General features: G+C 42.7%; 1 protein-coding gene across 5 annotated transcripts in view; it reads right to left on the bottom strand.

Annotated features, from left to right (window-relative positions):
• Positions 1 to 12,885, bottom strand: part of DOCK11 (dedicator of cytokinesis 11) — a 404,878-nt gene that overhangs the window by 199,061 nt on the left and 192,932 nt on the right. For 4 of the 5 annotated variants that reach the window (XR_011023561.1, XM_068250928.1, XM_068250932.1 and 1 more), the window contains 2 exons: positions 10,874 to 10,985; positions 9,016 to 9,054 (listed from right to left, as the gene is read on the bottom strand). Coding sequence is in view for 4 of the 5 variants with exons in the window: in XM_068250928.1 (XP_068107029.1) it covers positions 9,016 to 9,054; positions 10,874 to 10,985 (151 nt within the window). In the remaining variant the exon portion in view is untranslated. The remainder of the gene's footprint in view (positions 1 to 9,015; positions 9,055 to 10,873; positions 10,986 to 12,885) is intronic. The other variant, XM_068250930.1, reaches the window with a different exon arrangement.

Genomic DNA, 12,885 nt, shown 5'->3' with positions numbered 1-12,885 from the left:
ACACGATGCGTTTTTTTTGGTCGATTTTCCGTCCGAACGATTTCCGATTCGATTCTGTCATCTTTTGTTATCTATTTCTATTCACTTCTATGAGAAATCGATCAGAAAAACGATCAAAAATAAGATCGGACATGTTGGAAATTATCTATCGAACCATCTATCTAACACAAAATTGTATGGTGTGTACCTAGCATTAGATGTAATCTTCCTATGAAGTGAAATTCCTCTATCGCTGAGAAAAATGCAATCCCTTCCGTAAAGCCCTATACATTACAGGGATTACCAAAAACAAGAAAAAAAACTTATTTCAGCTAGCTTAGGCAGAGCAGGATCATCCATCAGGCAACGTAGGCAGGTGCCTGGGGCCCAGCAGGTGTCAAAAGGCCCTACTGCAACTTACTTTGACCCCTTTCCCACCTCAGCTTAATAGAAAGATTATAATGGGAAGCCGAAGCCAATATTTAGCCTTTGGGCCGTATTTCGTCTTAACCTTTTTCTGAGTTTAGGTGTCAGGCCCCGGTTCCACTGGAGTGCTGCAGCCAGGAGATGCGAGTACAGAGCTGTACTCACATCTCCCAGACTACATTTCCTGGAATGCATCACGGTGTGCCCACAAACCCCGCCAGAAATTACAAATGCCGGCAGAAGCTGCAATCGGCTTGAGAGGATGGAAGAATGGGGCAGAGCCATAGGATCAACACTCCGTAGAAAAGTAATAGTGTTCCCCCAACCTCTGCACCCTCAGCAGGGGCGTTTAAATCACTGCTCCGGTAACTTTAATAGGCTGTCATTTTGGTTACATTTTCTTGTGCAGTAAAACAAAACAATTCATTCCAAATGGAAACGGGGCTTAGGAAATAAAACCTGCAAGCAAAACACAGTTATTTATCCTGTTTTCTAACATGGGCTGGGATATGGGAGTGTCCAAGTTTAAGTTTGCTGCCTGTAAGTTTATTAGTCCAGGTGTGGAAAATAAGTAACAAACTGCTACTCCGTGCAACTAGTTACTGCTGCAGAAAGATGAGAAATGTCTAGGCCAGCGCTGGGCAAATTACACCCTGCGGGCCATATCCAGCCCGTAAGCAGGGCCGGATTTGTACATTTTACCGTCCAAGGCCCATTATCATTAGCTGCTCCCAGACTGACAGCATCCTACCCCCCCCCCCCCCCCACGCACACACACACACACACACACACGGTATGGATTAGATTGTAGGCTCCTCTGAGGACAGTTAATTATTAGTGTTGGCAGGGATTAGATTGTAAGGTCCTTGGCGAGTGGCAAAGTGAGTTACAGTCATCTCAGAGATCACTGTAAGTGCCCGTTCACTGCCCCTTCATCCCCCGAGCACCAGATCCGGGCTGTTGGTAGCCACCGACCGCTATGTGCAAATTCTGTGTAGCAGGATGAATGTTCAGCAGGCTAACTGCTACTGCCACCCTGCTGCCCACAGCCCGCCTCTTGCTTTCCTGGTGCCCTAGGCCATGGCCTTTGTAGCCTTGCCTGAAATCCATCCATGCCGTAAGCACTATGAATAGGGCCCACCGCTGGAGGCTGGATTCCTATTTTCTCTCCCTTACTGCAGCTTCCAGCAGTGATCTCCATGGCCACAGTGGCATCATGGAACACGCCATCAGTATGTGCCAGCGTGTCACATTATACCGCTATGGAAATCAGCACTGGAAGCTGCAATTAGATGAGTTAACCCTGCCATTACCACACCGCTTGCAACTCTGCAGGGAGGTGGAGAGGAATGCGGCCTGCAGTGCTTAACGTTTGCCCACCCCTGGTCTAGGCAGTCTGTCCTCTAAAAAGTACAGAATTCAGACTTGCAACGTAGTCCAATTTCAGCTTCAGTCAGCTTTGGAAATTTGTGGCTGGCTGCCAACTAAAATGTAAAGATACTTTGAAATAACAATATATTATAAAGCATCTTGTCAAGCACTGATATATGTTTGCAACAAGTGTAGATTCCCTTTGAAGGTTTCCTGAACTCTGAATCACTTTACAAACTAAAGCAATGGATGACTTTATCTCACAAAACCAATTCCACACATAACCTTGGTTTGTACATTTGATTCTGTTTTCAGAATTGCTTTCACTGTTAAAGCCCTAGACCACACTCCAATTTTAATGGTTATAATAGTGAATTTGTAATCATTATTTAGCAATGCGCACTGTTGTGTGAATTCCACATCTGCACTTTTTGCAATAACTATTTTCAATCTACCTGGTTGCCTGAAAGCTGAAAGCTCTAGTTCCATGCTGGCAGGAAAGTGAGACTTGCTTCTCCAGCGCAGAGCACATCACCTGACCCGGTCAACTCATCCCTCTGTTGACAAGAGATGAACTCTTTGTCATCAGCACTGCAGCTCAGCAGTCGTATAAACTTCAAGCCCATTTACATTATAGCTCAATGTGTGAGAAAGCATTTCCTTGTTTCCATACCCTCCCCAATGTGTTTATAAAAGCCATGTGCAGATCTAAAATATATAAGGGTGGGATCCTGCACGTAGTTTTGTAGTGTGGGTGCGTAGCTGAGATGTTTTATTTTTAATGGATAATTCAATTTATAACATAAAGTTCACTAATCATTCTACCTTCCCTTCTAAGTGAAAAAATACATGAATATCCATGTGGGCACTTACAGCTTTACGGCTCATCCCATATGGCACTACCAGCAGCCCAGAGACACAAGGAAGTGACACAGACACAGCTAATTTCATTCCATGCATAACATGTGGTTTAAGGGAACTTTCACAATGGGGCTTTGTAGTGTGTTGGACAATATAATTTCATTTCAATATAACACTATTCAGTTTTATTGTGATGATATGTTCACATCGACACATTAGCATTGCAACAGAATCCATTGAAATAACGCAATGCATGCAGTGCAGTACCGCATAACATGATCTTTAATAGTTGCAATGAAGCCTACTTTCCATGTACTGTATGCATCGGAACCACACGCATAGGGCACAATGCGACTTCCCTCTTCCGTTGCCTTGGCTTCCTGCTTTTGCTGGGTACGCACCGCAAAGCACACACAGAAATTTACCACAAGTGTCTCTTCACCATAAATCAATTTATGCTTGGGTTCCTGCAGGCCGCTTCCTGCTTCTACAGGAACCTGCCTGAGCTGCTGCTGCTACAGGAACTCGACTGAGTAGCTGCTACAGGAACCCGACTGAGCAGCTGCTGCAGACCTGAGCTGTTTCCACAGGAAGCCACTTAAGTTGCTATTATTGACTTGAGCTGCTTCTACAAGTAGTTAGAACCTGCCTGAGCTACTGCTACTGACGTGTGCTGCTGCTACAGGAAGCCACCAGAGCTGCTGCTACAGGAACCCGCCTGAGTGCTCACAGTGGAATTATTTTAAAGGAAACCTGAAATTAAAATAAACTGGTGAGATAAACAGTTATGTCTACAGTCTTAATCCTAAATAGGACTTTCCTGGAATCCCAAAGTACTATCGGAATTCAAATCAAAAGGTCTACCACCTGAAAAGTTGTATTAAATTACTCCTAAAGGTGCGTACACACGTCAGATAAAAGTCTTTGTAAAATGACAGATCACAGACCAATTTTACCCCCTTTCATGTAGTATGAGAGCCATACTCTACACAGTCTATTCTATGGAGCTGAACTCCCCATCAGATAAAAATCTTTGCAAGATGCTGCACACACAGATGCCGTACACATTCAACAGATCAGTATCTGCAAAAGATCTGTTCCTGCAAAAGATCCATTCCTGCAAAATGCGTTCATAGTCTATGATATCTGCAGATCCCATACACACCTTGTTTAATGGACATTCATCTGCAGATCAGCCAATTATCTGCCGATCTGAAGATCCAACCTGGTGGATCTGATCTACAGATAATTGTCCGTTAAACAAGGTGTGTATGAGGTCTGCAGATATCATAAACTATGAATGCGTTTTGCAGGAATGGATCTTTTGGCCACATACACACATCAGACCATAGTCTTTTGAAAATGAAAGATCACAGACCAATTTTACCCTCTTCCATGTAGTATGAGAGCCATACCTACACAGTCTATTCTATGGAGCTGAACTCCCCATCAGACAGAAATCTTTGCAAGATGCTGCACACACAGATGCTGTACAGACATAAAAGATCAGTATCTGCAAAAGATCTGTTCCTGCAAAAGATCCGTTCCTGCAAAATACATTCATAGTCTATGAGATTTGCAGATCATCATACACACCTTGTTTACATTCATCTGCAGATCAGACAATCATCTGCAGATCTGAAAATCCATCCTGGTGGATCTGATCTGCAGATGAATGTCTGTTAAACAAGGTGTGTATGATGATCTGCAGATCTCATAGACTATGAATGCATTTAGCAGGAACGGATCTTTGGCAGGAACAGATCTTTTGCAGGAACTGATCTGTTGAATGTCTACAGCATCTTTGTGTGCAGCATCTTGCAAAGATTTCTGTCTGATGGGGAGTTCAGCTCCATAGAATAGACTGTGTAGAGTATGGCTCTCATACTACATGGAAGGGGGTAAAATTGGTCTGTGATCTTTCATTTTCAAAAGACTATGGTCTGATGTGTGTATGAGCCTTTTGCAGGAACAGATCTTTTGCAGATACTGGTCTGTTGCGTGTGTACAGCGGTCTTTGTGTGCAGCATCTTGCAAAGATTTTTATCTGATGGGGAGTTCAGCTCCATAGAATAGACTGTGTAGAGTATGGCTCTCATACTACATGAAAGGGGGTAAAATTGGTCTGTGATCTTTCATTTTCCAAAGACTTTTATCTGACGTGTGTACCCACCTTAAGATGGTAGTGGCTTAGGTGAGTTAGCCCCTGCATGCACAACTACACTCCCCCCCCCCCCCCCCCCCCAGCAGACTCTGGGAAGTTTCTGCTTTTCACACACACAATTCTTGCTCATGTCTGATCAGAAACCATACTATAAAGGCAAATGGCTGCCACTGTTGGTGTCTGGAAAGCCCACACTGATAGGATAGTTCATGCTGAACTATTTATCCTATAGAATGGTGCTGTAATGCCCCTATAATATGCCTCAGGATCCTGTTTGAGTGAGAGACCGTTGACAGAGACATACTGATTTATAACTACAAGTTTTAACTACTGATTTGTAACTACAAGCTGTCACTTGAATGCAAATGTTTACTGGTATATTAAAATGACAGCAGTACAACCAATTTACATCTAGTCCTTATAACGCCGTAGGGCTCTGCTCATCCTGTCTCAAATCCTCACGCAAAGGGGAACTGGACAGATTCCACTAACATTTCTTTCACCGCAGAACAAGCTGCAGTATATTTTAACAGAAGAGTTATGGACTGCTTATTTATACAGTGGGCAGCTGCCCTTAAAGCGGACCTGAACTCTTGCACAGGACAGAGGGAAAACAGAGAAATGCACGCTGTATGTATTTAAAGAGTTTAGCCTGTCTAATTCCACCTCATCTTTGACCAATCACCACTGTAATTTGATCTCAAACCTGTGTCAGCTCAGGAATCTCCTCTGCCATGGCAGAACAGCTAATTTGTAAACACAGGATGTTAACACTATGTCTGCTTCCATGAAAACAGGAAGTAGACATACTGCAGATTTAATTGCAGGATCTGAATCAGCTGTAACAAAGAAATGTTTTTCTTTAAAGAGACTCTGAAGTCTCTTTTTTTACCTTCTTTTGTTTAACTATCCTCTTCAGCTTTAATGACAGAGTTAAATCGCCGCACCCCCGCAGCAGAGGAGTGATTTATTATCAGAGATAAGCCCTGCAAAGCTCCCGGGCTCTGCAGGGCTTCACTTCCTCGAAGAGGCTGAGCTTTACACTGTAGCTCTGCCTCCTCCACAGTCAATCTCTGCGGATCGCCGCCTCTCCCCGCCCCTCTCAGTCTTCCTTCCCTGAGAGGGGCGGGGAGGAGGCGGAGATCCGCAGAGAATGATTGCGGAGAGGCTGAGCTACAGCTCAAAGCTCAGCCTCTCCAGGAAGAGAAGCCCTGCGTGTCAGGGCAGCATGATCTACGACCTGCAAAGTCGTAGAACTTTGCAGGTCGTTTACTAGGTAATAAGTCACTCCTCTGCCGCGGGGATGCGGCGATGTAACTCTGGCATTAAAGCTGAAGAGGATTGTTAAACAAAAGAAGGTAAAAAAAGAGACTTCAGAGTCTCTTTAAATGTTATTATGCTGTTGCCTATCTTTTAGAGCAGAGTGGAAGTTCTGAGTTCAGGACCGCTTTAAGGGCGCCAGCTATGTGGCATCCAATAAAGCTGAGTCATTTATTAGTGTGGACTCAGAACAATGCCAGTGGGAGATCCAAGTTTTAAAAATCACAGTTACTTTTTCAAATAATAAAAGATGGAGATATAAAAAGTAATACACATGCATTATTATTTAAAGTGGACCTGAAGTGAAAACAAACTTAAGAAATAATGAACTTTATGTGTAGTGTGAATGATAAATAGAACATTAATAATATAAAAAAGAGTCTCATTTATATTTTCAGTTTTATAGCTTTATTTTTAAAATTGCATCAAACTGTCACAGTTGTAGTTTAGAAGCAATGTTCTGTCTTTTAAAGGATACATCCAAGGATAAATAAAAATAAAAATCCACTTATTTATTTCCCTGCCTGTTTACAAGCAAGGCTGAGATGACTCAGCGATTGGAGGAGAAAAGAAAAAAAAAAGGCAGTGTAGTTCCTAGTATACACCTCAGTGGGAGTGTCTGAAGACTCTGGGAGGAGGGCAGCTAATGAATACACAATGAGCAAGAGAAGGGAGGAGGGAAAACAAAAGTCAGGGAGGATATGATGTCAGCATTAGCTTGGCAAAATGGCCACTGCCTAGAATAGGATTTTCTGCTTTTCCTTTATAAAATTCACAGGAATCATTACGTGGATAGCACAATACATCTGTTATGTAAGTAGAAGTAGTATTTATCTACTTATATATGTGTTTTTTATGTCTAGGTTTGCATGGGTGTCGCTTGTTCTTTTAAACTTTTATGCAGTACAACTTCATTAGAATCCTTTAGCAAGTAGAGGATTCCGCACACCATTGCTAGGATCAATAATGTATTGTCCCATACTGCAAATGCACATACAATCCTTAGCAACCGACAACTGTTTCGGGCATTGCAGGATCCCCCTTTATCAAGGTATATCAGACAAAATATCAGATATACCTTGTCTGATATACCTCAATAAAGGGGGACCTGGTGAGGCCCTAAAACGGTCATCAGTTGATGAGGATTGTATGTGTGTCTGCAGTTTGGGACAATAAAACCTCATCTACATGGTACAATTTTCCATCAAATAGACGGATCTATTAGATGGATCTAATAAGAAATTGCATTGTGTGTAGACGTCCAAATTGTTTCAGATCAAGTTTGCAATAGATTGTGCTTTGATAAGTACCCAAAATCTACTGCAAAATCTAACGCAATCCGATTGAACCAGTTGGAAATGATCTAATAGATCTGTTTAACCACTTGCCGACCGCACGCTTATACCGTGCGTCGGCAAAGTGGCAGCTGCAGGACCAGCGACGCAGTACTGCGTCGCCAGCTGCAGGCTGATTAATCAGGAAGCAGCCGCTCGCGCGAGCGGCTGCTTCCTGTCAACTCACGGCGGGGGGCTCCGTGAATAGCCTGCGGGCCGCCGATGGCGGCTCGCAGGCTAAATGTAAACACAAGCGGAAATAATCCGCTTTGTTTACATTGTACGGCGCTGCTGCGCAGCAGCGCCGTAAGGCAGATCGGCGATCCCTGGCCAATCAGCGGCCGGGGATCGCCGCCATGTGACAGGGGACGTCCTGTCACTGGCTGCACAGGACGGATAGCGTCCTGTGCAGCCCGGATCTCCGGGGAAGGGAGGTAGGAGAGGGAGGGGGAGAATGTCGCCACGGAGGGGGGCTTTGAGGTGCCCCCCCCGCAACATGCCTGCACGCAGACGCGATCAGACCCCCCCTGCACATCATCCCCATAGGGGGGAAAAAAGGGGGGCGATCTGATCGCTCTGCGTGCACCCTGATCTGTGCTGGGGGCTGCAGAGCCCACCCAGCACAGATCCCAACAAACAGCGCTGGTCCTTAAGGGGGGGTAAAGGGTGGGTCCTCAAGTGGTTAATAGATCCAATCTGACGGAAAATTTTACTGTTTAGATGATTGATCCTAGCAATAGTGTAGGCATGGACATAGCTATCACCCCTGCGACCCCTGCCGCCGCAGGGGGCCCATGCTCCTACTTTTTCCCAACCGCTAGTGTAGCCAATTAGCAAAACAAACCTTTCCGTTTTTTTTGTACAAAAAACGTATGCAGCATGTGTAATTTTTAGGGGACCAATTGTTCGGGGACCAAGGGGGCCCCATGCTACTATTTTTGCAGGGGGGGGAGTTGTTAAGTCTAGTTACGCCCCTGAGTTTGGGGAATCTTCTACTTGCTACTGAATTGACCCTTTGGTTCCAGCACTCGATAAATCTATAAAGGTGTGTGACCTTTCTGACCTATCCTCATTAGAATACTTACCTCACTGTTTCTCACTCCGCAGGTTCTATTTACTTTTCAGAAAATCTGACTGACTTGACAAGCTCAAACTCATTTTTTTTTAACTCTTGCTGTACTGGAAAACAAAAAAGGACTTCAGATAATTCCTTATTAGGGCTAGTGCCATATGTGTATAGGTTTATTTCATCATGTCACATGTCACTTCAGGTTCACTTCAAAGCTATGGTATTTTTCAATCTACAGATATTAATGGTGTTGTCCTTTAAGTGCAAGTAAAGACAGTGGATTAATTTTAAAACCTCCCTTCCCACCATCCATGCTGAAGCAGGGTTAAGTTGTCAGTTTGCCTGACTAGTACTGGTTAGTGATGTTAGTAGTAAAGTAAGCAAATATCTGGCCATGTGCTGTGCTGTTAGTGGCATTAGAGGGAAGTGCGATCTGGCAAGTGTATATGGCAGCTCTGATTTCAAGAATTATGTGTACCAAGCCAACCTACCTACAGACACGAACCGCTCCACAGCGTATGACAACAGATCTAATGGTATTGTGAAAAGAATAGTTGTCAGCACATGGAATGACACTACATACATGGTGTACATTCATTTATCTACCTAACAGCCATGCATGGCTATAGGGATTCAAATGTGTGAAACTAAAATCAGCTGCATGCCGCCCAGAATTGCAACCGCATGCAATTCGGACAGCATGTTATTGCTGGAATATACACTTGGATGCGGGGAATCGCTCCCTATTCCGTTACTAAGTGCTAGAAATAGTGTCTAGCATCCATAGACTTTCATTGCTGCTGTGTGCTGCTATTTTTAAAAAAGTTGATCTGTGGCAAATACTAGCAAATACAGTAGCATGTTTGAAATAAACACTTTTCTCCAATGTAACCTATGGATTCCTCCTTTTTCAACGTAAATAACATTATTGAGTGATCCAAACAGTGGCAACAAGAAAAGCATCTCTTTACTCAGAGTGGCTGGGTAGTGTACTGGCCAAAGACACCAGCCAGTTACCTGTTCAGCAAAGAATCCTTGGGCAAGGCTCCCTAACGCTCCAGGCTGGCCTATTGGGTGTAGCGTTTTTTATTGTAGACTTCTGCTATCATTGATGATCAAAATAAAAGTGGAAACCCTACGTAAAAATGCAGATCATTTAGGCCGATTGCCACCATATACAGTGGCATACTAATGCAGTGATGATGATTACAGTAAGTATAGACATCATATTCTGGCGTAAATATTTTACTCTTCATCATCTATGTATGCATGTTGGCTGAAAGACAGCAAATAGAGCTGCATAATTCTGCATTTATCTAAAGACCATACTGATAAATGACTTGGAAGTCTCAACTGCACTTAAAGAGACACTGAAGCGAAAAAAAAATGATGATATTATGATTTGTATGTGTAGCGCAGCTAAGAAATAAAACATTAAGATCAGATACATCAGTGTAATTGTTTCCAGTACAGGAAGAGTTGAGAAACTCCAGTTGTTATTTCTATGCAAACAAGCCATTAAGCTCTCCGACTAAGTTAGTCGTGGAGAGGGCTGTTATCTGACTTTTATTATCTCAACTGTTCCTGGACTATTTACTTTTCCTCTGCTAGAGGAGAGGTCATTACTTCACAGACTGCTCTGAAAGACTCATTTTGAATGCTGAGTGTTGTGTAATCTGCACATATTAGGGAATGATACAATGTTAGAAAAAACACTATATACCTGAAAATAAAAGTATGAGAACATTTTCTTTGCTGCTAAACTTCTAGTTATTATTCATAGTTCACAACCAATTCACTATATCATATTTTTTTTTCTCGCTTCAGTGTCTCTTTAAACAGGAACTGGAACAAAGGATTGAACTTCACCCCAATGAGTAGCTGATCACACAAGAAATCTTTACCTTTTCTTGAATAGATTATTGGAGAGGTGTGTGTGTGTGGGGGGGAGGGGGGGAGGTAAGAGGGTTCTGTGTGGCTGATAATCTGGTGAAACCCCTCCCACAGTGTGATGTCATGACCTAGGTCCTGACATCACACTGTGGGAGCCTCGTTGCTTAGTGGGTAACAACAGCTGTTTCCAACTGTCAAGCAATCAGTATCTCCCTCTGTGCATATATACACCAATAGAAAAATAACCTTTTAGCCTATCGCATTGTTAATTGTTAGGGGGTGTGGTTATAAATAATGGCAGCAATATGAACAAATTACATGGTGAATATCAATTATTTATTTATCACTCTTCAGTTTTTTAACGTCTCGCTTTGCAATGTATTGATTTATATTTTTCCCCTTTTCACTAAAGTTCCTCTTTAACAAAAATATTATAGAGAAAGTTGAGTGTTTTACCGTGAACTCGCTGCAGCTTGGGCCTGGCAAATGTCATCGGCAGATTCAAAGGAATGAAGTGCTCATGATTGCAGATGGTTTGCAAAAATTCAAATTTGTATTCATTTAGTATCTGTAATTAAAAAATATATATATTTAATGGCAGAGGTAACTCAGGAGCAGCAAAACTACACATGACAAGCAGAGAGCGGCTCTGGGTACCTTTATCTTTAAGATAGCATGGACCAAAGTTTTTATTAAGTTTATACCATATTTGCAGTATGTAATTAGCAAGTAGAACTATGCAGAAACATCCGCTAACTGATGGGAACGTTATGGAAAATGTAACGTTCAATTTCAGATGTAAAGAAAACCTGCAGTGAGAGGGATATGAAGGCTGCCATAATTATTTCCTTTTAAACAATACCAGTTGCCTGGCATCCTGCTGATCTTTCTGGAATTAGTAGTGTCTGAATCAAACACCTGAAATAAGTATGGGGCTAATCTAGTCAGCCTTCTGTCAGAGCACCTGATTTGCCTGCTTGTTCCGGGCTATGGCTAAATATATTAGAGGCAGAGGATCAGCAGGACAGCCAGGCAATGTACATTATTTAAAAGGAAAAAAAAAAATTCAATCTGTATAGCCCTCTCTCTTCATGTACTCTTAAACATGTGTAAATAAGTGATTTTGCGCCCACTGAATCTAAAATCAATCCGATTGGCTGCAACAAGTGATAAGTGGGGTTACTCACACCCCCACCGTTAAAGTTTCTGAGATACTCTTAAACATGAGCTAATCAAGAAACGTAAGCTTTGTATACAGCTATCACAACTACTGCTCAGAAGACTGTTGTAGCCTTATGTGATACACAGCGGGTAACATTTGGGCACTATTCTTTTTAGGCTATCAGATGGTGCTGATGAGCTCTGTGCCAGGCTGTAAATGGAGTACAGCCAATTAGAGATGACCCTAAAAGTTCACTTGGAACCTTGGCTGTTCGCAATTCATGTGTAATGCAATTTTTGTTTTCAAAATTGCATATTTTACATTGAAGTCACTGGCGGCCGACTTTAGCAGTCAATAGTGAAGCCCCTTTACGTGCTAGAAACACCAAATTTGCAGGGTATGTGGAGGAAGACAGTGGTTATAAGAGGAAAAAAAATCAAAAAGACCTTATAATTTTTGAGAAAATCATTTTAAATTTCTTGTGCAGAGTGTGGGAAATGTTTCCCTGGCCACCAACATTAGCGGTTAATAGCAAATCCCCGTTACGTGATAGAAATACCAAATTTGCTGGGTATGTGGAGGAGGACAGTGGGTACAAGAGGATTTTTTTTTTCAAAAAGACCTTACACTTTTTGAGAAAATTTTAAATTTAGAGGGAAAAATAGCAAAGTATAGCAAAGTCGCTGCGCTTAAATGACAGATAATGTATTAACCTGTATATAAATGTAATTTTTTTTTAATGTGGGAAATAAAAAAAAAATGATGTGGGGTCCCCCTCCCAAGCCTCTTTAACCGCTTGTTCTCCATGCAGGCTGGGACAGCCAGAATGCAGAGCCCCAGCTATGTGGGGCTTCGCACCCTGAACTACACCAGCCCGATTGGTCCATGGTATGGGAGGGCTCTGGGGGGGGGAGGGGTAGCCAAGATTTCCCTCTCCCCTGGAGCCCTTTTCCAATCCATAGACAAGGGGCTCTTCCCCACCTCCAGTGCCCCACATTCCCTGCAAATGTGTTGTTTCTAACATGTAAGGGGGCTTTGCTATTAACCGCTAAATTCGGCAGTTGTTAAAACAATTCCCACATTCAGAAGAAGAACTTAGTATAAGGTCTGTTTGAAAAAAAAAATCTTCTTGTACCCACTGCCCTCCTCTACATACCCTGCGAAAATAAAGTGTTTCTAGCATGTAAGGAGGCTTCGCTATTAACGGCTAAAGTCGGCGGCCATTCAGTTGGCGAACATTTGCGGTAAATTTGCGCTCGCGAACCAAAAATTTGATGTTCACTACATCCAATACAGTGTTCTAGCT

Source organism: Hyperolius riggenbachi, chromosome 8 (genome assembly GCF_040937935.1).
Source record: "Hyperolius riggenbachi isolate aHypRig1 chromosome 8, aHypRig1.pri, whole genome shotgun sequence".
Lineage (NCBI taxonomy): Eukaryota > Metazoa > Chordata > Amphibia > Anura > Hyperoliidae > Hyperolius > Hyperolius riggenbachi.
This window is presented reverse-complemented; position numbering and strand designations above follow the sequence as displayed.